This window comes from Cryptomeria japonica, chromosome 2 (genome assembly GCF_030272615.1).
Source record: "Cryptomeria japonica chromosome 2, Sugi_1.0, whole genome shotgun sequence".
In the NCBI taxonomy this organism is placed as follows: Eukaryota; Viridiplantae; Streptophyta; class Pinopsida; order Cupressales; family Cupressaceae; genus Cryptomeria; species Cryptomeria japonica.
Genome location: NC_081406.1, coordinates 177,620,099 through 177,644,093, shown reverse-complemented (window position 1 = coordinate 177,644,093; position 23,995 = coordinate 177,620,099). Strand labels below are relative to the sequence as shown.

Here is a 23,995-nt window from a genome sequence, read left to right as displayed (position 1 = left end):
CTTCCTAGAAGTCCTTGTCAAAACCACAAAAGTAACACTGCCATTGTTCACGTTTCTATTGTCCCAAGCATTAACAAAATTAGGAGAGAGCTTAGACTCATGGCTAGTCATCCATTCAACATAGTTATATAGGTTCCTTTTAATCACATTATCCCACGCCTCCTCATTATTTTTGAATTTGGAGCAATTGTCAGGTTCAGTCTAAATCAAATAGCCACCCATAGTTGTAAGATATAAAACCAAGTTGAGGAACTGGCAAGCTTGGGGAATATAGTGGTAGGTAGTACCATCAATGATTTTTAAATCTCACCAACTTAACCAACAAGGAAAGGAAATGGCAAGGTGGAAAAGTTCAAAAAATCCAACTTTGAGATTATGCATCATTAATTGATGAGTCCTCCAAGATCATGACACGAGCCTCCACTGATATTTTGTGCAAGTGGATGCATATTTTAAAATTATTAACATGCGCGCCCATCCCCTACAACTTATCTTCCACACAGTTGCCTTCCCATCTCATGTCACAAAACCTGACGTCTCCCAGAAAGGGAAGGAGCTCGTGACACTTGGCAATGAGAGAATTAATTTTCCAATCCGGTTTTGTTTCCTTTCTAAGCATCATGATGGTATTTCTTAAGTCACCTTCAATAATGGCACACTTAAGTCCCTTTTTCCAGGCCATGATCAACCCATAATAAACAACTGCCACTTTAGCCATATTGTTGCAACTCAATTTTTGAAGTGTTTATGGAATTGTAGATCAGTAAATGTGGTTTGTTATTATGGTAAATTCCTATATCTCTTTTTTCCGAAAAAACCAATGAAACGTGAGTCATGTGAGACACAAACAACACTTTATCACGAAAACGTAAAGTATTAAAATTTGGGGTTATTAAAAAATAATTATTTGGCAGCATTTAAAACATATATAGAAGGCCCAAAGCTATACGAGTGAGATACACAAATGGCCATAAACATATATAATTTCAAGAAAAGCGCAAGCTAAGAGTGTCAAATTAAAATAGATTTTTTAATATCTCTTGCTTCCCAAAAACCAACGAAATCTAAGCCATGTGAGACCAAAAAAATGCTTTTTCATGAAAATATGAAGTATTAAAAATTGAGGTTATTCTCCCCAACCTGATCGACGAGAGACTTGTCCCTAGAAAGTTTTGTTCATCAAATCTGAGAAGACACGGACCCATCAGTATCTTTACTGAGTAAGCTTTTCTTTTGAGAAGGTGATTAATGACATAAAAGACATCTGAGATCTTATCCGCCGCAACTGGGGATATTTTTTATGAAGACAAACCTAATTCTCCTTAAAATTATTTATGATTACCATTTTCCAAATTAATTTTCATGGTGTCAACAACTTTGTGTGAAGGTTAAGGCAGTGCATTTAACATTTATTCCTTAAAACTACAACAATGAGTGCCACCAGGTGATAAGTGCTCCCAACAGAAAGGTGGATGCCATCTACAATCCTCCTATATGAACATTGTTGACATCATCTATGAAAGCACGGGATAATGGAATGAAGAGCAAAATCCAACAAATCTGCAAAAACAAGAAAGCTAGATAATAATTAATTTGACATGTCCCGAGCCAAAGCCAAAGCCAGGTCGATTTCCTCATTAGCTTCAATATGATTGAAGAAAATATAACCTTCAAGAAGTCTACAACCCTTATTCACCAAGGCATCTACCACGGTTTTGACTTCTCTAAAATAATGTGATATAGTTTATGCTTCAAACACTAGTAATAAACTCTAGGACTCGTACTTAATACACCTAATTTTCCAGCTTGGAGCGTCTAGCTTTTTAAGTGCAAAGATCATATACATAAAGTCCCCCTCCATGTTAAGATTCCTAACTCTGTATTTCATTGCCAATCTTCTCCCAAACACTAAAGCAAGAGCCTTCGCCCCATTGTTAACATTATTTTGGGTTTCTTAAATGTGTAGAAAATTTGTATCTCTTAAGCTACCTCGGAAGTCAATTCTAATAGGGGGTAAATTGAGAAAATTAAGGTTGTTAGGCAATTTTTAATATCCCAACCAGTGTGCCTTTGGTTGCATTTAGGACACTTGAGGTAAAGGTTAAAAGGGGTGTTTTAATTTTTTTGAGGGGTCGGATGCATGGTTTGTTACAAAGTGAAGGAAGAAAGAAGGATAAAAAGAGGGTTGCATACCTTTTTTATAGCTACGCAGCACACTCTTAGAGGTAAACCCTATTAATTTTATTTTGTTGATCTTCAATTTATTAGTTCTATTAACAATCGTGTGGCTATTCAAAATTAATCTAAATACAAGTACTTAATTCTACAATGTTCCAACAACTAAATGTATATTTAAATTCGATGAACATCATATATATATATATATATATATATATCGTGCAAGTGGATGCATATTTTAAAATTATTAACATGTGCGCCCATCCCCTACAACTTATCTTCCACACAGTTGCCTTCCCATCTCATGTCACAAAACCTGACATCTCCCAGAAAGGGAAGGAGCTTGTGACACTTGGCAATGAGAGAATTAATTTTCCAATCTGGTTTTGTTTCCTTTCTAAGCATCGTGATGGTATTTCTTATGTCACCTTCAATAATGGCACTCTTAAGTCCCTTTTTCCTGGCCATGATCAACCCATAATAAACAACTGCCACTTTAGCCATATTGTTGCAACTCAATTTTTGAAGTGTTTGTGGAATTGTAGATCCCTATAGGTGGTTTGTTATTACAGTAGATTCCTATATCTCTTTTTTATGAAAAAACCAACAAAACCTGAGTCATGTGAGACACAAACAACACTTTATCATGAAAACGTAAAGAATTAAAATTTGGGGTTATTAAAAAATAATTATTTGGTAGCATTTAAAAAATATATAGAAGGCCCAAACCTATACGAGTGAGATACACAAATGGCCATAAACATATATAATTTCAAGAAAAGGGCAAGCTAAGAGTGTCAAATTAAAATAGATTTTTTAATATCTCTTGCTTCCCAAAAACCAACGAAATCTAAGCCATGTGAGACCAAAAAAATTCTTTTTCATGAAAATATGAAGTATTAAAAATTGAGGTTATTCTCCCCAACCTGATCGACGAGAGACTTGTCCCTAGAAAGTTTTGTTCATCAAATCTGAGAAGACACAGACCCATCAGTATCTTTAATGAGTAAGCTTTTCTTTTGAGAATGTGATTAATGACATAAAAGACATCTGAGATCTTATCCGCTGCAACTGGGGATTTATTTATGAAGACAAACCTAATTCTCCTTCAAAATATTTATGATTACCATTTTCCAAATTAATTTTCATGGCGTCAACAACTTTGTGTGAAGGTTAAGGCAGTGCATTTAACATTTATTCCTTAAAACTACAACAATGAGTGCTACCAGGTGATAAGTGCTCCCAACAGAAAGGTGGATGCCATCTACAATCCTCCTATATGAACATTGTTGACATCATCTATGAAAGCACAACATAATGGAATGAAGAGCAAAATCCAACAAATCTGCAAAAACAAGAAAGCTAGATAATAATTAATTTGACATGTCCCGAGCCAAAGCCAAAGCTAGGTTGATTTCCTCATTAGCTTCAATATGATTGAAGAAAATATAACCTTCAAGAAGTCTACAACCCTTATTCACCAAGGCATCTACCACGGTTTTGACTTCTCTAAAATAATGTGATATAGTTTATGCTTCAAACACTAGTAATAAACTCCAAGACTCGTACTTAATACACCTAATTTTCCAGCTTGGAGCGTCTAGCTTTTTAAGTGCAAAGATCATATACATAAAGTCCCCCTCTATGTTAAGATTCCTAACTCTGTATTTGATTGCCAATCTTCTCCCAAACACTAAAGCAAGAGCCTTCGCCCCGTTGTTAACATTATTTTGGGTTTCTTAAATGTGTAGAAAATTTGTATCTCTTAAGCTACCTCGGAAGTCAATTCTAATAGGGGGTAAATTGAGAAAATTAAGGTTGTTAGGCAATTTTTGATATCCCAACCAATGTGCCTTTGGTTGCATTTAGGACACTTGAGGTAAAGGTTAAAAGGGGTGTTTTAATTTTTTGGAGGGGTCGGATGGATGTTTTATTACAAAGTGAAGGAAGAAAGAAGGATAAAAAGAGGGTTGCATGCCTTTTTTATAGCTACGCAGCACACTCTTAGAGGTAAACCCTATTAATTTTATTTTGTTGATCTTCAATTTGTTAGTTCTATTAACAATCGTGTGGCTATTCAAAATTAATCTAAATACAAGTACTTAATTCTACAATGTTCCAACAACTAAATGTATATTCAAATTCGATGAACATCATATATATATATATATATAGAGTTGGATCAAAATTTCATGATAGTTTACTAGTGTATACATATAGAGAACTTCTTGTAAATAAAAATTTTCTTGTATTACTATATTGTGAAATTAGGAGAAGCTACAAAATAATTTCATTTATCCTAAAGACTAAAATAGGCATCATTAATCATGTTTATATCAATTTACTCGACTTCAAATGCTAAAGACTAAAATATATAGTGCGCATGATTCATCTTAATAGGAATACCTGGCATCAAGGTAATTTTTAAGGAAACACGTAACTGTCCCACTTTATCCGTCAAATAAAATTGAAACACGACACATCGTGTAATTCGGCAAAATATTTTTTACCACATAGCCGACGGCTAGGAAACGAAAAAGACCCGAGAACAGTGTAATGTCACATTAAACATACTTTAATTTAAATTCTCGATGATGATAAGGTGGAGACGTGGAAAGAAAGGTTTGTTTATGGCATTTTCGGGCTGCTCGCAGACCGATGGATAATGATTATTTAACATGTTTTTATATAGAGCCATGTACCATGTGCTCGTAAGCTCCATCTATCCTCTATATATGCATAGTTATTGTAGGGGCAAATTCAATATAGCTAATTCCTTGTAAGTCTGTCCATACATTCTTCCAATTCTTGCAATCGATGTCGAATCAGGAGCTTCTTCCAATCGATGTCTCGGGGGACGTGGGTGCTAGAATCCTGAGTGTCGATGGAGGAGGAGTACGGGGTCTTATTCCTGTGCAATTGCTCAAATTCTTAGAGCACCAGTTGCAGGTACAGTTTATAAATTGTATTCTTTAGCTGCACAATTCATATAGTTTTATTTGCACAAATGTATTACTTACTGAAATGCTTCATTTTTATCAGAAATTGGATGGGGAAGATGCCAGACTAGCAGATTATTTCAATATAATGGCAGGTACCAGCACTGGAGGTCTCATCACCACAATGTTAGCCACTATAGACCCGAATGACCACAAACACAATCGTCCTTTTAGTACCCAGAAAATTGAAGATTTCTACTTGAAGAATGCGAGTTTGATATTTCCTCAACCAAGGTTAGTAGCAAGTGATTGCAATATTTGGAGTAAAATTCTCTTGCAATAAATATTTGTTGTGTTTACGCAAAACTTCTCTTGTTGTTGGACTCGTAGCAAATGGAATATTTTTCACGGCATTTTTGGTCCCAAATACAATGGCAAACATCTGGTCGATATCTTAGAACAAGAGAAATTTCACGAAAGATGGCTGTGTGATACGGCTACTAACCTGGTGATACCCACCTTCGATATCAAGACGCAGTTTCCTACAATTTTCGCCAGTCATGAGGTATTTCATTTTATTTTATAGGATGATCTTGAGTTATGAAGATGAAGAATAGACGAGGATGATTCTTACGATGATATGTGCAGGCGAAAGTAGATCCGCTGAAGAATCCACATCTAATGGACGTATGCCTCTCCACAACTGCAGCTCCTACCTATTTTCCATCTCACCAGTTTACAACAAATTCCAGTGACGGAAAAACCCAAGTTTTTAACTTAGTAGATGGAGGAGTAGCGGCTAATAATCCTGTAATGCCTGCTTGTATTATGAGTAGAGATTTGATCAGATTTTTATTTCACATCAATAAACTATTATAAGGGTCTCACAACAATTTTCTAATTATGCAGACCTTGATAGCAATGAACTTAGTCACTCGAGCAGTTCACCAGGATACAAGAATAGTAGACAAAAAGGTATTGTATTGTATTGTATTTTGATACTATTTAGAATAAACATCTCATATAAAACGAATGCTTGATGCTGGGAAATATTAATTAGAAGCTCAACTATGTTAACCAGAGGTTGTTATTTACAGGAGCACCTTGACCACTTTATTGTACTTTCTCTTGGAACAGGATTAGAAGAGGGTATTGAATGGGACGCAAAAAAGGCTGCCACATGGGGAAGCTTGAAGTGGATTACTCACGATGGAAGAACGCCTCTCATAGAATCTATCATGAATGCAAGTTCAGACATGGTCAACATTCATACAGCTTTGATGCTCCAACATGTCAAAGAAAACTATCTTAGAATCCAGGTCTTTTTCATAGTTTCCAATAATGTTCCTTGAAACGATAAGGCCTCTAGATCTATAATTCTACAGACCATGTTTCTGCTGTAATTTTCTGTATGGTTAACATGTGGGCTTTCATACTGTAGGAATGGCAACTAAAAGGAAGTGAAGCAAAGATGGACCTCAGTACGGATGAGAACCTGAGGAATCTTGTGAAGAAAGGCCAGGAACTATTGGATAAGCCTGTTAGAAGTTTAAATTTGGAGACTGGGCGTCCTGAGACAGTGAAGAACGACTACACAAACAGGATGGCATTGACTAAGTATCTCCCATAACTCTCTAACTCTTCCTTGTATTTTCAGATCCTAGTTTCCTATCCTTTTGTTCTCACCATAACTATCATTTCCACTTGCCAGAATGGCTGAACGACTCTCCAAGGAGAAGAAGTTGAGGGATAAACGGAGCGCATCTTCTGCACTTTCTATGAATGGCCATAGTGTTGGAATAAACATCTAAACTTCTTTCTTCCATTCCAATCACACCTTACGCTAGAATTTTGTGTAGACTTTTTAATTAAGAAACATATCCGGGTGTTGGTGAGCCACACAGCTGATTTATGTAGTGGTAAACACAGCAATTCAAGATTTAGCTGTGTTTTTGCCAACTAATAGATTTCATTTCATTGTGTTTTTTTTTATAGCTAAATTATTATTTTATGTTCTCCAAATATTAATAGCATTGCAGTTGTGGACAACAAGGCAATGTAAGTTTTATATTCATTCCAAAAGTGCTTGGAGTGGATGCATAAACATTCCCTACAGCACTTAGTTGGGCATCTTCAAGGAATTGTCTTATTATTGTATTCTTTACTGATAACACTGTATTCGTGGAATGGTTTGTATTATCGTTGGATTAAAGAGTATAGATGTTATTATGATTTTTGTTTGGTTTTTAATAGTATTTTTAATTATAGAAGATTTGAAGTCAGTATTATTTGGATGCCTAAAACATTTAATACTTGATCAATCAATTATGATAAGAAATCAGAAATTGAGGGTATCCAGTCTTATCCTTATTATGTTCATTCAACTAGTTTTATAAATAATAGATTCATTCAAAACGATTCAAATTTGACAAAAAAAAAAATTAAAATTTCTTATTTTATCCAAATTTTTTAATCAACAGAAAGCTTAATGTCAATCACTTAACATCAGATCATTCATGTTCAGTCCGCAGTGCAGAGCTATTGAATAGTGATGATTCCCCTCTACCATCTTGGAAACATATTTGTGTGCTTGCAAATTCCTTTCGTAAAATCTCGGAAACAAAGTGGCGGGAACAACAATAATGGGGAGAAATATTTCGAGATGAGAATGTTAAGAAAACAGAAAAAAATTAAGCTTACAGCAGATTAAACAGAAAATACAAATTGCATAGAGATAACGAATCACATAATGAAGAAGTTGAGGGATAAACAGAGCGCATCTTTTGTACTTTCCGTGAATGACCATTCCAATGGCCATGGTGTTGGAATAAACATCTGAACTTCTTTCTTCCATTCCAGTCACACCTTATGCTAGAATTTTTGTGTAGAGATTTTAATAAAAAAACATTTCAGGGTGTTGGTGAGCCACACAGCTAATTAGTGTAGCAGCAAACAGCACAATTCATGCCATGTCGCTCTGTCTTCTTTTCAGCTAAATGATAACTTTATGTTCCCAAAATATTAATAACGTTGATTAATTAGAGATTGACCAGCCAATATGGTAAGGTTTATGTTCATTCCAAAAGTGCTTGGAGTGGATGCATAAACGTCCCCTACAGCACTTAGTTGGGCCTCTTCAAAGAATTCTGTCTTATTATTGCATTATTCAGTGACAACATCGTACAAGGGGACTGCTTTGTATCGTCGTTGCATTGATTGAATGTGTGACATGATTCTTCCATTTATAATGCTCCTTACAAGCTACTCATGGCATAGATGTTACTATTGTATTTAAAATCATTTTAATAGTTTATCAACCTATCTTGTTCAATTAATTGAAATGAATTATTGTTTGACTTTAGTAATGCTTAGATTTTACTCTATCTCATTTATTTTTATAATATTTAAATTTTTTAATTTTATGGAATCAAAATTAATGAGGATTAAAATTAAGATGAGGCATAATTAGGTAGAATAAAGATTAAGAGCAAAGTTGAAAATAGTTCAAATATATTTATAATCTTTTTAGATAATTATAATAAAATATTATATTTAAGAATAAATTTATTGTTATAATTATAGTTAGAGAGATTAAGTTGGAATCATAATTATTTTATATTTTTAATTAAGATATGATTATAAAAATAATTAATTAGAAAGCATTAAATTAATTTAAGAGCTATTTATTTTTTTATAACCAAAATTATATAATCTTATTTTAACTATATAATGATTCAATTTAGGATTGAAAATATATAAAATACAATACATATAATATTTATTACTAATCAAAATTTTAAAAAACTATAAACTAGCTTTAAATATTTCAATTAATCATAATATAACTTGAATTTTAATTAATATTTAATTTAAGTATAAAAACGTTGGATCTTAAAAGGTGAGTGAGTAATGAACCAATCTGTCCTTTGGTTTATGAGAAGCCTCTTATTTCTCAAAATATTGGTCAGTGGGAGGGCATTGAGGTATTTAAAGTGTCATTTTTAGAGGAGCAAGTTTCAAGCTATCTCTCATAGCTTCAAAGCAGGGCTCTTATTGGTAAGATCTGGAATTTCTCTCCAAATATTAATAAGCTTTCAAATTGGGGTTAATGATTTTTTTTATAACGATAATGGTAATGGATTTTTTATTATGATATTTTCTATTAAGTCTGATCAAGATTGTACTCATAGATGCAAATCTTGGTTTTTTGAGGGTCTTGGCTTGTTTACTCAATCATGGGTACCTAATTTTAACCCCCATTTAACCATAATAAATTTCTCCCTCTTCTGGGTATTTTGGCACTCTCTCCCATCGGAATATTGAGATTTGGACATCATTCAAACATAAGGAAATCAGATGGGAATTTTTCTGAGGTGCGATCTCCATCCGTTAGAACACGCAAATATTCTACTCTTGTTTTGTCTTCTTCTTGATCTATATAAAATTCTTTTCAATCTATTGTTATTAAATCTAAATATGATTGTTGGGTTCAACAAATTGTGATAGAAATAAGTTAACTATAGTGGATGAGCATATGGATAATCTGGGTCATTTCACCTCAGCCTATCACGCCACCCACAATGAAGAAATAAGGGTGTTTAATGATTCGTTCTGTAACTCTAATCTATGTTCATTTGCATCAAACTTAGCCTCTTTCTCTATAATGAAATACATAAATATGTCTCTTGTAATGTTTGAAGAAGCTCCTTCTTAGAGGCCAACCAAGAATTCTCAATTGGTAGTCTTCACAGTGTCCTTTTTCGATTCCCCTTCCCTCAAATCTAATCTCGGAAGGTTTCTTTCAAGCCAAAGCCTTCTTCTAGGGTCTTCAATTCAAGTAACTGTTCCAAATTTTTCTTCTAACCAAGCTGTTACTTTGACCTAATCTCAGTCATGCTTCTGAGATAGAGTTCTCAGCAAGGATGGTTTTCCCCCATATTGTTTTCATTAATAAAGGTGGGATAGGCCTGTACCAATGCATAACCACAAAGCGACACCAAGAGTGGATGAGGGATGCACAACCAACCAAAAAAAACCCTACCAAACACAACAAAAAACCTAGCAGGGAGAACAGACAACCAACACCTAAACTAAAAAACCAACATGTAGAAAAAAAATATTAAAAAAATGTAGGTCCACCAAAACACAAAACATCTCTCGCGCACAGGCACCAAGTGATGGCCTACTACTTGGGGGTATCCTTGTCCTGCCAATCTTGACACAAACTAAGCACTTTATCTGAAAAAATAATTTTTTCACTTGAACTAATCCCAGAACCATTTAGGAGAGCAACGCAGAGTCACGGCTAGCCTTAATCATCAATGCAATGGGGCCGGATCCCATGGGAAAGGAATCCATGTGCCATCACTCTTTCACCCTTGTCATTTCTATCTCATCATGGATAGCCTATAGGGAGGCATTGTCCTTGCTAGCCACATCTCTGCAAGCATAGTTGACCTCCTCAATTTTGTTTTTAAGGCCCCCCTATGTTTTGTTGACCTCTTCAAGCTCATGCTTGCTACCCGGATTCATTATCGTAGAGTCCGTGTCAGTAAAATTTCCACCCACCATTTCCCACTACCCCATAATGCCCATAAGATCATTACCAATTTTCCAAACTCTATCCCCATCCAACTCATCAACCCATGTGTTGTCCCTAGCGTCAACCTTGGCTGTCGCCTCAAGCCCATTGTTCTTATTCATGGCCACATTCATTTGCACGAAGAGACATTCAATCAACTCTTCCTAAATTTGAGCGTCCTCATGCAGGTGCTTCACAATTTTTTCTACAGTTGAAGTGGTGCTCTTAAGGTTGGAATTACTAAGGAAGGTTTAAGGGGGAGGACTAGGGTTTCCTTCAATATTAGCAAGGGACGAATCCGCCCTTAAGCTATCCGAGGAGCCTAAATCCTCCGAGGATAGAGACTTAAAGCAAGAATGAACAATCCCATTAACCACATCTTGTTGTATCTGAAACTGGACACCCACATCTTGGTAGTAACAATGCCCCTAAATTTGGAAGTAACAATGCCCATAAATTTGGCTATTATAGTAGGGTTTTTACTATTGGGAAACTTAGAACTAGAGTGAGGCATAATCTACTCTGCAAAATTAGAGGGGGTAACAATAAGGTAAATATTCAGATTCGGATCAGAGGTAGACCCGTCTGCAATGGAAGGGACCCCAATAGAGGGGGATAAAGGCAAGTAGAAACTATACACACTCCATATACGACCATCGTGCAGAGGGGGTTTGCCCTTTTTCATGGATTTACAAATAGATTGAGAAAAATAGGACATAATCCAAAAGGGGAAATTCATTCATACCCAATACTAGAGATGATAGTATCGGAAAAGTCTACATATGGAAGCTTCTTTTCTTACCGTCCAAGGTGAAGTAATTCATTACCATCAAAGCCACATCCTTCCTAATGTAGAGGAGATCATCCCTGTTGTAGCCACTTTGTTGCTTGGAAACTCCCTCTCTTCGTTCAAAAAGCTAATCAAAGTCATTCTCTTAATTCCCTTTGGGATTCTTTGGGAAGGACACATCATCAAGGTCCAACCTTGTCACCTTCCTAGAAGTCCTTGTCAAAACCACAAAAGTAACACTGCCATTGTTCACGTTCCTATTGTCCCAAGCATTAACAAAATTAGGAGAGAGCTTAGACTCATGGCTAGTCATCCATTCAACATAGTTATATAGGTTCCCTTTAATCACCCTGTCCCACGCCTCCTCATTATTTTTGAATTTGGAGCAATTGTCAGGTTCAGTCTAAATCAAATAGCCACCCATAGTTGCAAGATATAAAACCAAGTTGAGGAACTGGCAAGCTTGGGGAATATAGTGGTAGGTAGTACCATCAATGATTTTTAAATCTCACCAACTTAACCAACAAGGAAAGGAAATGGCAAGGTGGAAAAGTTCAAAAAATCCAACTTTGAGATTATGCATCATTAATTGATGAGTCCTTCAAGATCATGGCACGAGCCTCCACCGGTATTTCGTGCAAGTGGATGCATATTTTAAAATTATTAACATGCGCACCCATCCCCTACAACTTATCTTCCACACAGTTGCCTTCCCATCTCATGTCACAAAACCTGACGTCTCCCAGAAAGGAAGGAGCTCGTGACACTTGGCAATGAGAGAATTAATTTTCCAATCCGGTTTTGTTTCCTTTCTAAGCATCGTGATGGTATTTCTTAAGTCACCTTCAATAATGGCACACTTAAGTCCCTTTTTCCTGGCCATGATCAACCCATAATAAACAACTGCCACTTTAGCCATATTGTTGCAACTCAATTTTTGAAGTGTTTGTGGAATTGTAGATCCCTATAGGTGGTTTGTTATTATGGTAGATTCCTATATCTCTTTTTTACGAAAAAACCAACGAAACGTGAGTCATGTGAGACACAAACAACACTTTATCACGAAAACGTAAAGTATTAAAATTTCGGGTTATTAAAAAATAATTATTTGGCAGCATTTAAAACATATATAGAAGGCCCAAACCTATATGAGTGAGATACACAAATGGCCATAAACATATATAATTTCAAGAAAAGGGCACGCTAAGAGTGTCAAATTAAAATAGATTTTTTAATATCTCTTGCTTCCCAAAAACCAACGAAATCTAAGCCATGTGAGACCAAAAAAATGCTTTTTCATGAAAATATGAAGTATTAAAAATTGAGGTTATTCTCCCCAACCTGATCGATGAGAGACTTGTCCCTAGAAAGTTTTGTTCATCAAATCTGAGAAGACACGGACCCATCAATATCTTTACTGAGTAAGCTTTTCTTTTGAGAAGGTGATTAATGACATAAAAGACATCTGAGATCTTATCTGCCGCAACTGGGGATATTATTTATGAAGACAAACCTAATTCTCCTTCAAAATATTTATGATTACCATTTTCCAAATTAATTTTCATGGCGTCAACAACTTTGTGTGAAGGTTAAGGCAGTGCATTTAACATTTATTCCTTAAAACTACAACAATGAGTGCCACCAGGTGATAAGTGCTCCCAACAGAAAGGTGGATGCCATCTACAATCCTCCTATATGAACATTGTTGACATCATCTATGAAAGCACGGGATAATGGAATGAAGAGCAAAATCCAACAAATCTGCAAAAACAAGAAAGCTAGATAATAATTAATTTGACATGTCCCGAGCCAAAGCCATAGCTAGGTCGATTTCCTCATTAGCTTCAATATGATTGAAGAAAATATAACCTTCAAGAAGTCTACAACCCTTATTCACCAAGGCATCTACCACGGTTTTGACTTCTCGAAAATAATGTGATATAGTTTATGCTTCAAACACTAGTAATAAACTCTAGGACTCGTACTTAATACACCTAATTTTCCAGCTTGGAGCGTCTAGCTTTTTAAGTGCAAAGATCATATACATAAAGTCCCCCTCTATGTTAAGATTCCTAACTTTTTATTTCATTGCCAATCTTCTCCCAAACACTAAAGCAAGAGCCTTCGCCCCGTTGTTAACATTATTTTGGGTTTCTTAAATGTGTAGAAAATTTGTATCTCTTAAGCTACCTCGGAAGTCAATTCTAATAGGGGGTAAATTGAGAAAATTAAGGTTGTTAGGCAATTTTCGATATCCCAACCAATGTGCCTTTGGTTGCATTTAGGACACTTGAGGTAAAGGTTAAAAGGGGTGTTTTAATTTTTTTGAGGGGTCGGATGGATGGTTTGTTACAAAGTGAAGGAAGAAAGAAGGATAAAAAGAGGGTTGCATACCTTTTTTATAGCTACGCAACACACTCTTAGAGGTAAACCCTATTAATTTTATTTTGTTGATCTTCAATTTATTAGTTCTATTAACAATCGTGTGGCTATTCAAAATTAATCTAAATACAAGTACTTAATTCTACAATGTTCCAACAACTAAATGTATATTTAAATTCGATGAACATCATATATATATATATATATATATATATATATATATATATATATATATATATATATATATATTTCGTGCAAGTGGATGCATATTTTAAAATTATTAACATGTGCGCCCATCCCCTACAACTTATCTTCCACACAGTTGCCTTCCCATCTCATGTCACAAAACCTGACATCTCCCAGAAAGGGAAGGAGCTTGTGACCCTTGGCAATGAGAGAATTAATTTTCCAATCCGGTTTTGTTTCCTTTCTAAGCATCGTGATGGTATTTCTTAAGTCACCTTCAATAATGGCACACTTAAGTCCCTTTTTCCTAGCCATGATCAACCCATAATAAACAACTGCCACTTTAGCCATATTGTTGCAACTCAATTTTTGAAGTGTTTGTGGAATTGTAGATCCCTATAGGTGGTTTTTTATTATGGTAGATTCCTATATCTCTTTTTTATGAAAAAACCAACGAAACGTGAGTCATGTGAGACACAAACAACACTTTATCATGAAAACGTAAAGAATTAAAATTTGGGGTTATTAAAAAATAATTATTTGGCAGCATTTAAAACATATATAGAAGGCCCAAACCTATACGAGTGAGATACACAAATGGCCATAAACATATATAATTTCAAGAAAAGGGCAAGCTAAGAGTGTCAAATTAAAATAGATTTATTAATATCTCTTGCTTCCCAAAAACCAACGAAATCTAAGCCATGTGACACCAAAAAAATTCTTTTTCATGAAAATATGAAGTATTAAAAATTGAGGTTATTCTCCCCAACCTGATCGACGAGAGACTTGTCCCTAGAAAGTTTTGTTCATCAAATCTGAGAAGACACAGACCCATCAGTATCTTTAATGAGTAAGCTTTTCTTTTGAGAATGTGATTAATGACATAAAAGACATCTGAGATCTTATCCGCTGCAACTGGGGATATTATTTATGAAGACAAACCTAATTCTCCTTCAAAATATTTATGATTACCATTTTCCAAATTAATTTTCATGGCGTCAACAACTTTGTGTGAAGGTTAAGGCAGTGCATTTAAGATTTATTCCTTAAAAGTACAACAATGAGTGCCACCAGGTGATAAGTGCTCCCAACAGAAAGGTGGATGCCATCTACAATCCTCCTATATGAACATTGTTGACATCATCTATGAAAGCACAAGATAATGGAATGAAGAGCAAAATCCAACAAATCTGCAAAAACAAGAAAGCTAGATAATAATTAATTTGACATGTCCCGAGCCAAAGCCAAAGCTAGGTTGATTTCCTCATTAGCTTCAATATGATTGAAGAAAATATAACCTTCAAGAAGTCTACAACCCTTATTCACCAAGGCATCTACCACGGTTTTGACTTCTCTAAAATAATGTGATATAGTTTATGCTTCAAACACTAGTAATAAACTCCAAGACTCGTACTTAATACACCTAATTTTCCAGCTTGGAGCGTCTAGCTTTTTAAGTGCAAAGATCATATACATAAATTCCCCCTCTATGTTAAGATTCCTAACTCTGTATTTGATTGCCAATCTTCTCCCAAACACTAAAGCAAGAGCCTTTGCCCCGTTGTTAACATTATTTTGGGTTTCTTAAATGTGTAGAAAATTTGTATCTCTTAAGCTACCTCGGAAGTCAATTCTAATAGGGGGTAAATTGAGAAAATTAAGGTTGTTAGGCAATTTTTGATATCCCAACCAATGTGCCTTTGGTTGCATTTAGGACACTTGAGGTAAAGGTTAAAAGGGGTGTTTTAATTTTTTGGAGGGGTCGGATGGATGGTTTGTTACAAAGTGAAGGAAGAAAGAAAGATAAAAAGAGGGTTGCATGCCTTTTTTATAGCTACGCAGCACACTCTTAGAGGTAAACCCTATTAATTTTATTTTGTTGATCTTCAATTTGTTAGTTCTATTAACAATCGTGTGGCTATTCAAAATTAATCTAAATACAAGTACTTAATTCTACAATGTTCCAACAACTAAATGTATATTCAAATTCGATGAACATCATATATATATATAGAGAGAGAGAGAGAGTTGGATCAAAATTTCATGATAGTTTACTAGTGTATACATATAGAGAACTTCTTGTAAATAAAAATTTTCTTGTATTACTATATTGTGAAATTAGGAGAAGCTACAAAATAATTTCATTTATCCTAAAGACTAAAATAGGCATCATTAATCATGTTTATATCAATTTACTCGACTTCAAATGCTAAAGACTAAAATATATAGTGCGCATGATTCATCTTAATAGGAATACATGGCATCAAGGTAATTTTTAAGGAAACCCGTAACTGTCCCACTTTATACGTCAAATAAAATTGAAACACGACACATCGTGTAATTCGGCAAAATATTTTTTACCAGATAGCCGACGGCTAGGAAACGAAAAAGACCCGAGAACAGTGTAATGTCACATTAAACATACTTTAATTTAAATTCTCGATGATGATAAGGTGGAGACGTGAAAAGAAAGGTTTGTTTATGGCATTTTTGGGCTGCTCGCAGACCGATGGATAATGATTATTTAACATGTTTTTATATAGAGCCATGTACCATGTGCTCGTAAGCTCCATCTATCCTCTATATATGCATAGTTATTGTAGGGGCAAATTCAATATAGCTAATTCCTTGTAAGTCTTTCCATACATTCTTCCAATTCTTGCAATCGATGTCGAATCAGGAACTTCTTCCAATCGATGTCTCGGGGGACGTGGGTGCTAGAATCCTGAGTGTCGATGGAGGAGGAGTACGGGGTCTTATTCCTATGCAATTACTCAAATTCTTAGAGCACCAGTTGCAGGTACAGGTTATAAATTGTATTCTTTTGCTGCACAATTCATATAGTTTTATTTGCACAAATGTATTACTTACTGAAATGCTTCGTTTTTATCAGAAATTGGATGGGGAAGATGCCAGACTAGCAGATTATTTCAATATAATGGCAGGTACTAGCACTGGAGGTCTCATCACCACAATGTTAGCCAATGAAGATGAAGAATAGACGAGGATGATTCTTACGATGATATGTGCAGGCGAAAGTAGATCCGCTGAAGAATCCACATCTAATGGACGTATGCCTCTCCACAACTGCAGCTCCTACCTATTTTCCATCTCACCAGTTTACAACAAATTCCAGTGACGGAAAGACCCAAGTTTTTAACTTAGTAGATGGAGGAGTAGCGGCTAATAATCCTGTAATGCCTGCTTGTATTATGAGTAGAGATTTTGATCAGATTTTTATTTCACATCAATAAACTATTATAAGGGTCTCACAACAATTTTCTAATTATGCAGACCTTGATAGCAATGAAATTAGTCACTCGAGCAGTTCATCAGGATACAAGAATAGTCGACAAAAAGGTATTGTATTGTATTGTATTTTGATACTATTTAGAATAAACATCTCATATAAAACGAATGCTTGATGCTGGGAAATATTAATTAGAAGCTCAACTATGTTAACCAGAGGTTGTTATTTACAGGAGCACCTTGACCACTTTGTTGTACTTTCTCTTGGAACGGGATTAGAAGAGGGTATTGAATGGGACGCAAAAAAGGCTGCCACATGGGGAAGCTTGAAGTGGATTCCTCACGATGGAAGAACGCCTCTCATAGAATCTATCATGAATGCAAGTTCAGACATGGTCAACATTCATACAGCTTTGATGCTCCATCATGTCAAAGAAAACTATCTTAGAATCCAGGTCTTTTTCATAGTTTCCAATAATGTTCCTTGAAACGATAAGGCCTCTAGATCTATAATTCTACAGACCATGTTTCTGCTATAATTTTCTGTATGGTTAACATGTGGGCTTTCATACTGTAGGAATGGCAACTAAAAGGAAGCGAAGCAAAGATGGACCTCAGTACGGATGAGAACCTGAGGAATCTTGTGAAGAAAGGCCAGGAACTATTGGATAAGCCTGTTAGAAGTTTAAATTTGGAGACTGGGCGTCCTGAGATAGTGAAGAACGACTACACAAACAGGATGGCATTGACTAAGTATCTCCCATAACTCTCTAACTCTTCCTTGTATTTTCAGATCCTAGTTTCCTATCATTTTGTTCTCACCATAACTAATATTTCCACTTGCCAGAATGGCTGAACGACTCTCCAAGGAGAAGAAGTTGAGGGATAAACGGAGCGCATCTTCTGCACTTTCTATGAATGGCCATAGTGTTGGAATAAACATCTGAACTTCTTTCTTCCATTCCAATCACACCTTACGCTAGAATTTTGTGTAGACTTTTTAATTATAAAACATATCCGGGTGTTGGTGAGCCACACAGCTGATTTATGTAGTGGTAAATACAGCAATTCAAGATTTAGCTGTGTTTTTGCCAACTAATAGATGTCATTTCATTGTGTTTTTTTTTTTATAGCTAAATTATTATTTTATGTTCTCCAAATATTAATAGCATTGCAGTTGTGGACAACAAGGCAATGTAAGTTTTATATTCATTCCAAAAGTGCTTGGAGTGGATGCATAAACGTTCCCTACAACACTTAGTTGGGCATCTTCAAGGAATTGTCTTATTATTGTATTCTTTACTGATAACACTGTATTCGGGGAATGGTTTGTATTATCGTTGGATTAAAGAGTATAGATGTTATTATGATTTTTGTTTGGTTTTTAATAGTATTTTTAATTATAGAAGATTTGAAGTCAGTATTATTTGGATGCCTAAAACATTTAATACTTGATCAATCAATTATGATAAGAAATCAGAAATTGAGGGTATCCAGTCTTATCCTTATTATGTTCGTTCAACTAGTTTTATAAATAATAGATTCATTTAAAACGATTCAAATTTGACAAAAAAAAAAATTAAAATTTCTTATTTTATCCAAATTTTTTAATCAACAGAAAGCTTAATGTCAATCACTTAACATCAGATCATTCATGTTCAGTCCGCAGTGCAGAGCTATTGAATAGTGATGATTCCCCTCTACCATCTTGGAAACATATTTGTGTGCTTGCAAATTCCTTTCGTAAAATCTCGGAAGCAAAGTGGCGGAAACAACAATAATGGGGAGAAATATTTCGAGATGAGAATGTTAAGAAAACAGAAAAAAATTAAGCTTACAGCAGATTAAACAGAAAATACAAATTGCATAGAGATAACGAATCACATAATGAAGAAGTTGAGGGATAAACAGAGCACATCTTTTGTACTTTCCGTGAATGACCATTCCAATGGCCATGGTGTTGGAATAAACATCTGAACTTCTTTCTTCCATTCCAGTCACACCTTATGCTAGAACTTTTGTGTAGAGCTTTTAATAAAAAAACATTTCAGGGTGTTGGTGAGCCACACAGCTAATTAGTGTAGCAGCAAACAACGCAATTCATGCCATGTCGCTCTGTCTTCTTTTCAGCTAAATGATAAATTTATGTTCTCAAAACATTAATTACGTTGAATAATTAGAGATTGACCAGCCAATATTGTAAGGTTTATGTTCATTCCAAAAGTGCTTGGAGTGGATGCATAAACGTCCCTTACAGCACTTAGTTGGGCCTCTTCAAAGAATTCTGTCTTATTATTGCATTATTCAGTGACAACATTGTACATGGGACTGGTTTGTATCGTCGTTGCATTGAATGTGTGACATGATTCTTCCATTTATAATGCTCCTTACAAGCTACTCATGGCATAGATGTTACTATTGTATTTAAAATCATTTTAATAGTTGATCAGCCTATCTTGTTCGATTAATTGAAATGAATTATTGTTTGACTTTAGTAATGCTTAGATTTTACTCTATCTCATTTATTTTTATAATATTTAAATTTTTTAATTTTATGGAATCAAAATTAATGAGGATTAAAATTAAGATGAGGCATAATTAGGTAGAATAAAGATTAAGATCAAAGTTGAAAATAGTTCAAATATATTTATTATCTTTTTAGATAATTATAATAAAAAATTATATTTAAGAATAAATTTATTGTTATAATTATAGTTAGAGAGATTAAGTTGGAATCACAATTATATTATATTTTTAATTAAGATATGATTATAAAAATAATTAATTAGAAAGCATTAAATTAATTTAAGAGGGATTTTTTTTTTATAACTAAAATTATATAATCTTATTTTAACTATATAATGATTCAATTTAGGATTGAAAATATATAAAATACAATACATATAATATTTATTATTAATCAAAATTTTTAAAAACTAAAAACTAGCTTTAAATATTTCAATTAATCATATTATAACTTGAATTTTAATTAATATTTTATTTAAGTATAAAAAAGTTGGATCTTAAAAGGTGAGTGAGTAAGGAACCAATCTGTCGTTTGGTTTATGAGAAGCCTCTTATTTCTCAAAATATTGGTCAGTGGGAGCGCAATGAGGTATTTAAAGTGTCATTTTTAGAGGAGCGAGTTTCAAGATATCTCTCATAGCTTCAAAGCAAGGCTCTTATTGGTAAGATCTGGAATTTCTCTCCAAATATTAATAAGCTTTCAAATTGGGGTCAATGAATTTTTTTATAACGATAATGGTAGTGGATTTTTTATTATGATATTTTCTATTAAGTCTGATCAAGATTGTGCTCATAGATGCAAATCTTGGTTTTTTGAGGGTCTTGGCTTGTTTACTCAATCATGGGTACCTAATTTTAACCCCCATTTAACCATAATAAATTTTTCCCTCTTTTGGGTATTTTGGCACTCTCTCCCATTGGAATATTGAGATTTGGACATCATTCAAACATTAGGAAATCAGATGGGCATTTTTCTGAGGTGCGATCTCCATTCGTTAGAACATGCAAATATTCTACTCTTGTTTTGTCTTCTTCTTGATCTGTATAAAATTCTTGTCAATCTATTGTTATTCAACCTAAATATGATTGTTGGGTTCAACAAAATGTGATAGAAATAAGTTAACTATAGTGGATGAGCATATGGACAATCTAGGTCATTTCACCTTAGCCTATCATGCCACCCACAATGAAGAAATAAGGGTGTTTAAGGATTCGGTCTGTAACTCTAATCTATGTTCATTTGCATCAAATTTAGCCTCTTTCTCTATAATGAAATACATAAATATGTCTCTTGCAATGTTTGAAGAAGCTCCTTCTTAGAGGCCAACCAAGAATTCTCAATTGGTAGTCTTCACAGTGTCCTTTTTCAATTCCCCTTCCCTCAAATCTAATCTTAGAAGGTTTCTTTCAAGCCAAAGCCTTCTTCTAGGGTCTTCAATTCAAGTAACTGTTCCAAATTTTTCTTCTAACCAAGCTGTTACTTTGACCTAATCTCAGTCATGCTTCTGAGATAGAGTTCTCAGCAAGGATGGTTTTGTGTTTACCCCCATATTGTTTTGATTAATAAAGGTGGGATAGGCCTGTACCAATGCATAACCACAAAGTGACACCAAGAGTGGATGAGGGATGCACAACCAACCAAAAAAAACCCTACCAATCACAACAAAAACCCTAACAGGGAGAACAGATAGCCAACACCTAAACTAAAAAACCAACATGTAGAAGAAAAAAATTAAAAAAATGTAGGTCCACCAAACACAAAACATCTCTCTCACACAGGCACCAAGTGATGGCCTACTACTTGGGGGTATCCTTGTCCTGCCAATCTTGACACAAACTAAGCACTTTATCAGAAAAAATAATTTTTTCACTTGAACTAATCCCAGAACCATTTAGGAGACCAACACAGAGTCACGGCTAGCCTTAATCATCAACGCACTGGGGCCGGATCTCGTGGGAAAGGAATCCATGCGCCATCATTCTTTCACCCTTCTCATTTCTATCTCATCATGGATAGCCTATAGGGAGGCATTGTTCTTGCTAGCCACATCTCTGCAAGCATAGTTGACCTCCTCAATTTTGTTTTTAAGGGCCCCCTAGGTTTTATTGACCTCTTCAAGCTCATGCTTGCTACTCGGATTCTTTATCGTAGAGTCCATGTCTATAAAATTTCCACCCACCATTTCCCACTACCCCATAATGTCCACAAGATCATTAGCAATTTTCCAAACTCTATCCCCATCCAACTCATCAACCCATGTGTTGTCCCTAGCCTCAACCTTGGCTGTCGCCTCAAGCCCATTGTTCTTATTCATCGCCACATTCATTTGCATGAAGAGACATTCAATCAACTCTTCCGGAATTTGAGCGTCCTCATGCAGGTGCTTCACAATTTTTTCTACAGTTGAAGTGGTGCTCTTAACGTTGGAATTACTAAGGGAGGTTTAAGGGGGAGGACTAGGGTTTCCTTCAATCTTAGCAAGGGACGAATCCGCCCTTAAGCTATCCGAGGAGCCTAAATCCTCCGAGGATAGAGACTTAGAGCCAGAATGAACAATCTCGTTAACCACATCTTGTTGTATCTGAAACTGGACACCCACATCTTGGTAGTAACAATGCCCCTAAATTTGGCAATTATAGTAGGGTTTTTCCTATTGGGAAACTTAGAACTAGAGTGAGGCATAATCTATTCTACAAAATTAGACGGGGTAACAATAAGGTAAATATTCAGATTTGGATCAGAGGTAGACCCAGCCGCAATGGAAGGGACCCCAATAGAGGGGGACAAAGGCAAGTAGAAACTATACACTCTCCATATACAACCATCGTGGAGAGGGGGTTTGCCCTTTTCCATGGATTTGCAAATAGATTGAGAAAAATAAGACATAATCCAGAAGGGGAAATTCATTCATACCCCATACTGGAGATGATAGCATCGGAAAAGTCTACATATGGAAGCTTCTTTTCTTACCATCCAAGGTGAAGTAATTCATTACCATCAAAGCCACATCCTTCCTAATGCAGAGGAGATCATCCCTGTTGTAGCCACTTTGATGCTTGAAAACTCCCTCTCTCCGTTCAAAAAGCTGATCAAAGTCATCCTCGTAATTCCCTTCGGGATTTTTTGGGAAGGACACATCATCAAGGTCCAACCTTGTCACCTTCCTAGAAGTCCTTGTCAAAACCACAAAATTAACACTGCCATTGTTCACATTCCTATTGTCCCAAGCATTAACAAAATTAAGAGAGAGCTTAGACTCATGGCTAGTCATCCATTCAACATAATTATATAGGTTCCCTTTAATCACCCTATCCCACACCTCCTCATTATTTTTGAATTTGGAGTAATTATCAGGTTTAGTCTAAATCAAATAGCCACCCATAGTTGCAAGATATAAAACCAAGTTGAGGAACTGACAAGCTTGGGGAATATAGTGGTAGGTAGTACCATCAATGATTTTTAAATCTCACCAACTTAACCAACAAGGAAAGTAAATGGCAAGGTGGAAAATTTCAAAAAATCCAACTTTGAGATTATGCATCATTAATTGATGAGTCCTTCAGGATCGTGGGACGAGCGTCCACCGATATTTCATGCAAGTGGATGCATATTTTAAAATTATTAACATGCATGCCCATCCCCACCAACTTATCTTCCACACAGTTGCCTTCCCATCTCATGCCACAAAACCTGACGTCTCCTAGAAAGGGAAGGAGCTCGTGACACTTGGCAATGAGAGAATTAATTTTCCAATCCGGTTTTGTTTCCTTCCTAAGCATCGTGATGGTATTTCTTAAGTCACCTTCAATAGTGGCACACTTAAGTCCCTTTTTCCTGGCCATGATCAACCCATAATAAACAACTGCCACTTTAGCCATATTGTTGCATTGTTTGTGGAATTGTAGATCCCTATAGGTGGTTTTTTATTATGGTAGATTCCTATATCTCTTTTTTCCCAAAAATCCAACGAAACGTGAGTCATGTGAGACACAAACAACACTTTATCATGAAAACGTAAACTATTAAAAATTGGGGTTATTAAAAAATAATTATTTGACAGCATTCTAAACATATATAGAAGGCCCAAACCTATACGAGTGAGATACACAAATGGCCATAAACATATATAATTTCAAGAAAAGGGCAAGCTAAGAGTGTCA

The 23,995-nt window shown here is 35.2% G+C and overlaps 2 protein-coding genes across 2 annotated transcripts; both read left to right on the top strand.

The window, feature by feature from the left end:
• Positions 1 to 4,995: 4,995 nt before the first annotated feature.
• Positions 4,996 to 6,928, top strand: LOC131051946 (patatin-like protein 2). The gene is made up of 8 exons (XM_059213625.1): positions 4,996 to 5,127; positions 5,221 to 5,411; positions 5,508 to 5,682; positions 5,766 to 5,940; positions 6,027 to 6,092; positions 6,255 to 6,436; positions 6,559 to 6,734; positions 6,829 to 6,928. The coding sequence occupies exons 1-8, from the start codon at positions 4,996 to 4,998 to the stop codon at positions 6,926 to 6,928; spliced, it is 1,197 nt and encodes a 398-aa protein (XP_059069608.1).
• Positions 6,929 to 17,124: 10,196 nt separating this feature from the next.
• Positions 17,125 to 18,255, top strand: LOC131859638 (patatin-like protein 5). Its single transcript, XM_059213624.1, has 5 exons — positions 17,125 to 17,253; positions 17,354 to 17,419; positions 17,542 to 17,763; positions 17,886 to 18,061; positions 18,156 to 18,255. The coding sequence occupies exons 1-5, from the start codon at positions 17,125 to 17,127 to the stop codon at positions 18,253 to 18,255; spliced, it is 693 nt and encodes a 230-aa protein (XP_059069607.1).
• The last annotated feature ends 5,740 nt before the right edge of the window (positions 18,256 to 23,995 follow it).

Bases quoted from the DNA above. Each gene is read 5' to 3' on its own strand.
- LOC131859638 (XM_059213624.1), top strand. From the start codon at position 17,125: ATGGACGTATGCCTCTCCACAACTGCAGCTCCTACCTATTTTCCATCT. The intron at 17,254-17,353 runs GTAATGCCTGCT...CTAATTATGCAG, and splicing joins GAGTAGCGGCTAATAATCCT to ACCTTGATAGCAATGAAATT. The intron at 17,764-17,885 runs GTCTTTTTCATA...TTCATACTGTAG, and splicing joins AAAACTATCTTAGAATCCAG to GAATGGCAACTAAAAGGAAG.
- LOC131051946 (XM_059213625.1), top strand. From the start codon at position 4,996: ATGTCGAATCAGGAGCTTCTTCCAATCGATGTCTCGGGGGACGTGGGT. The intron at 5,128-5,220 runs GTACAGTTTATA...CATTTTTATCAG, and splicing joins TCTTAGAGCACCAGTTGCAG to AAATTGGATGGGGAAGATGC. The intron at 6,735-6,828 runs GTATCTCCCATA...TCCACTTGCCAG, and splicing joins AACAGGATGGCATTGACTAA to AATGGCTGAACGACTCTCCA.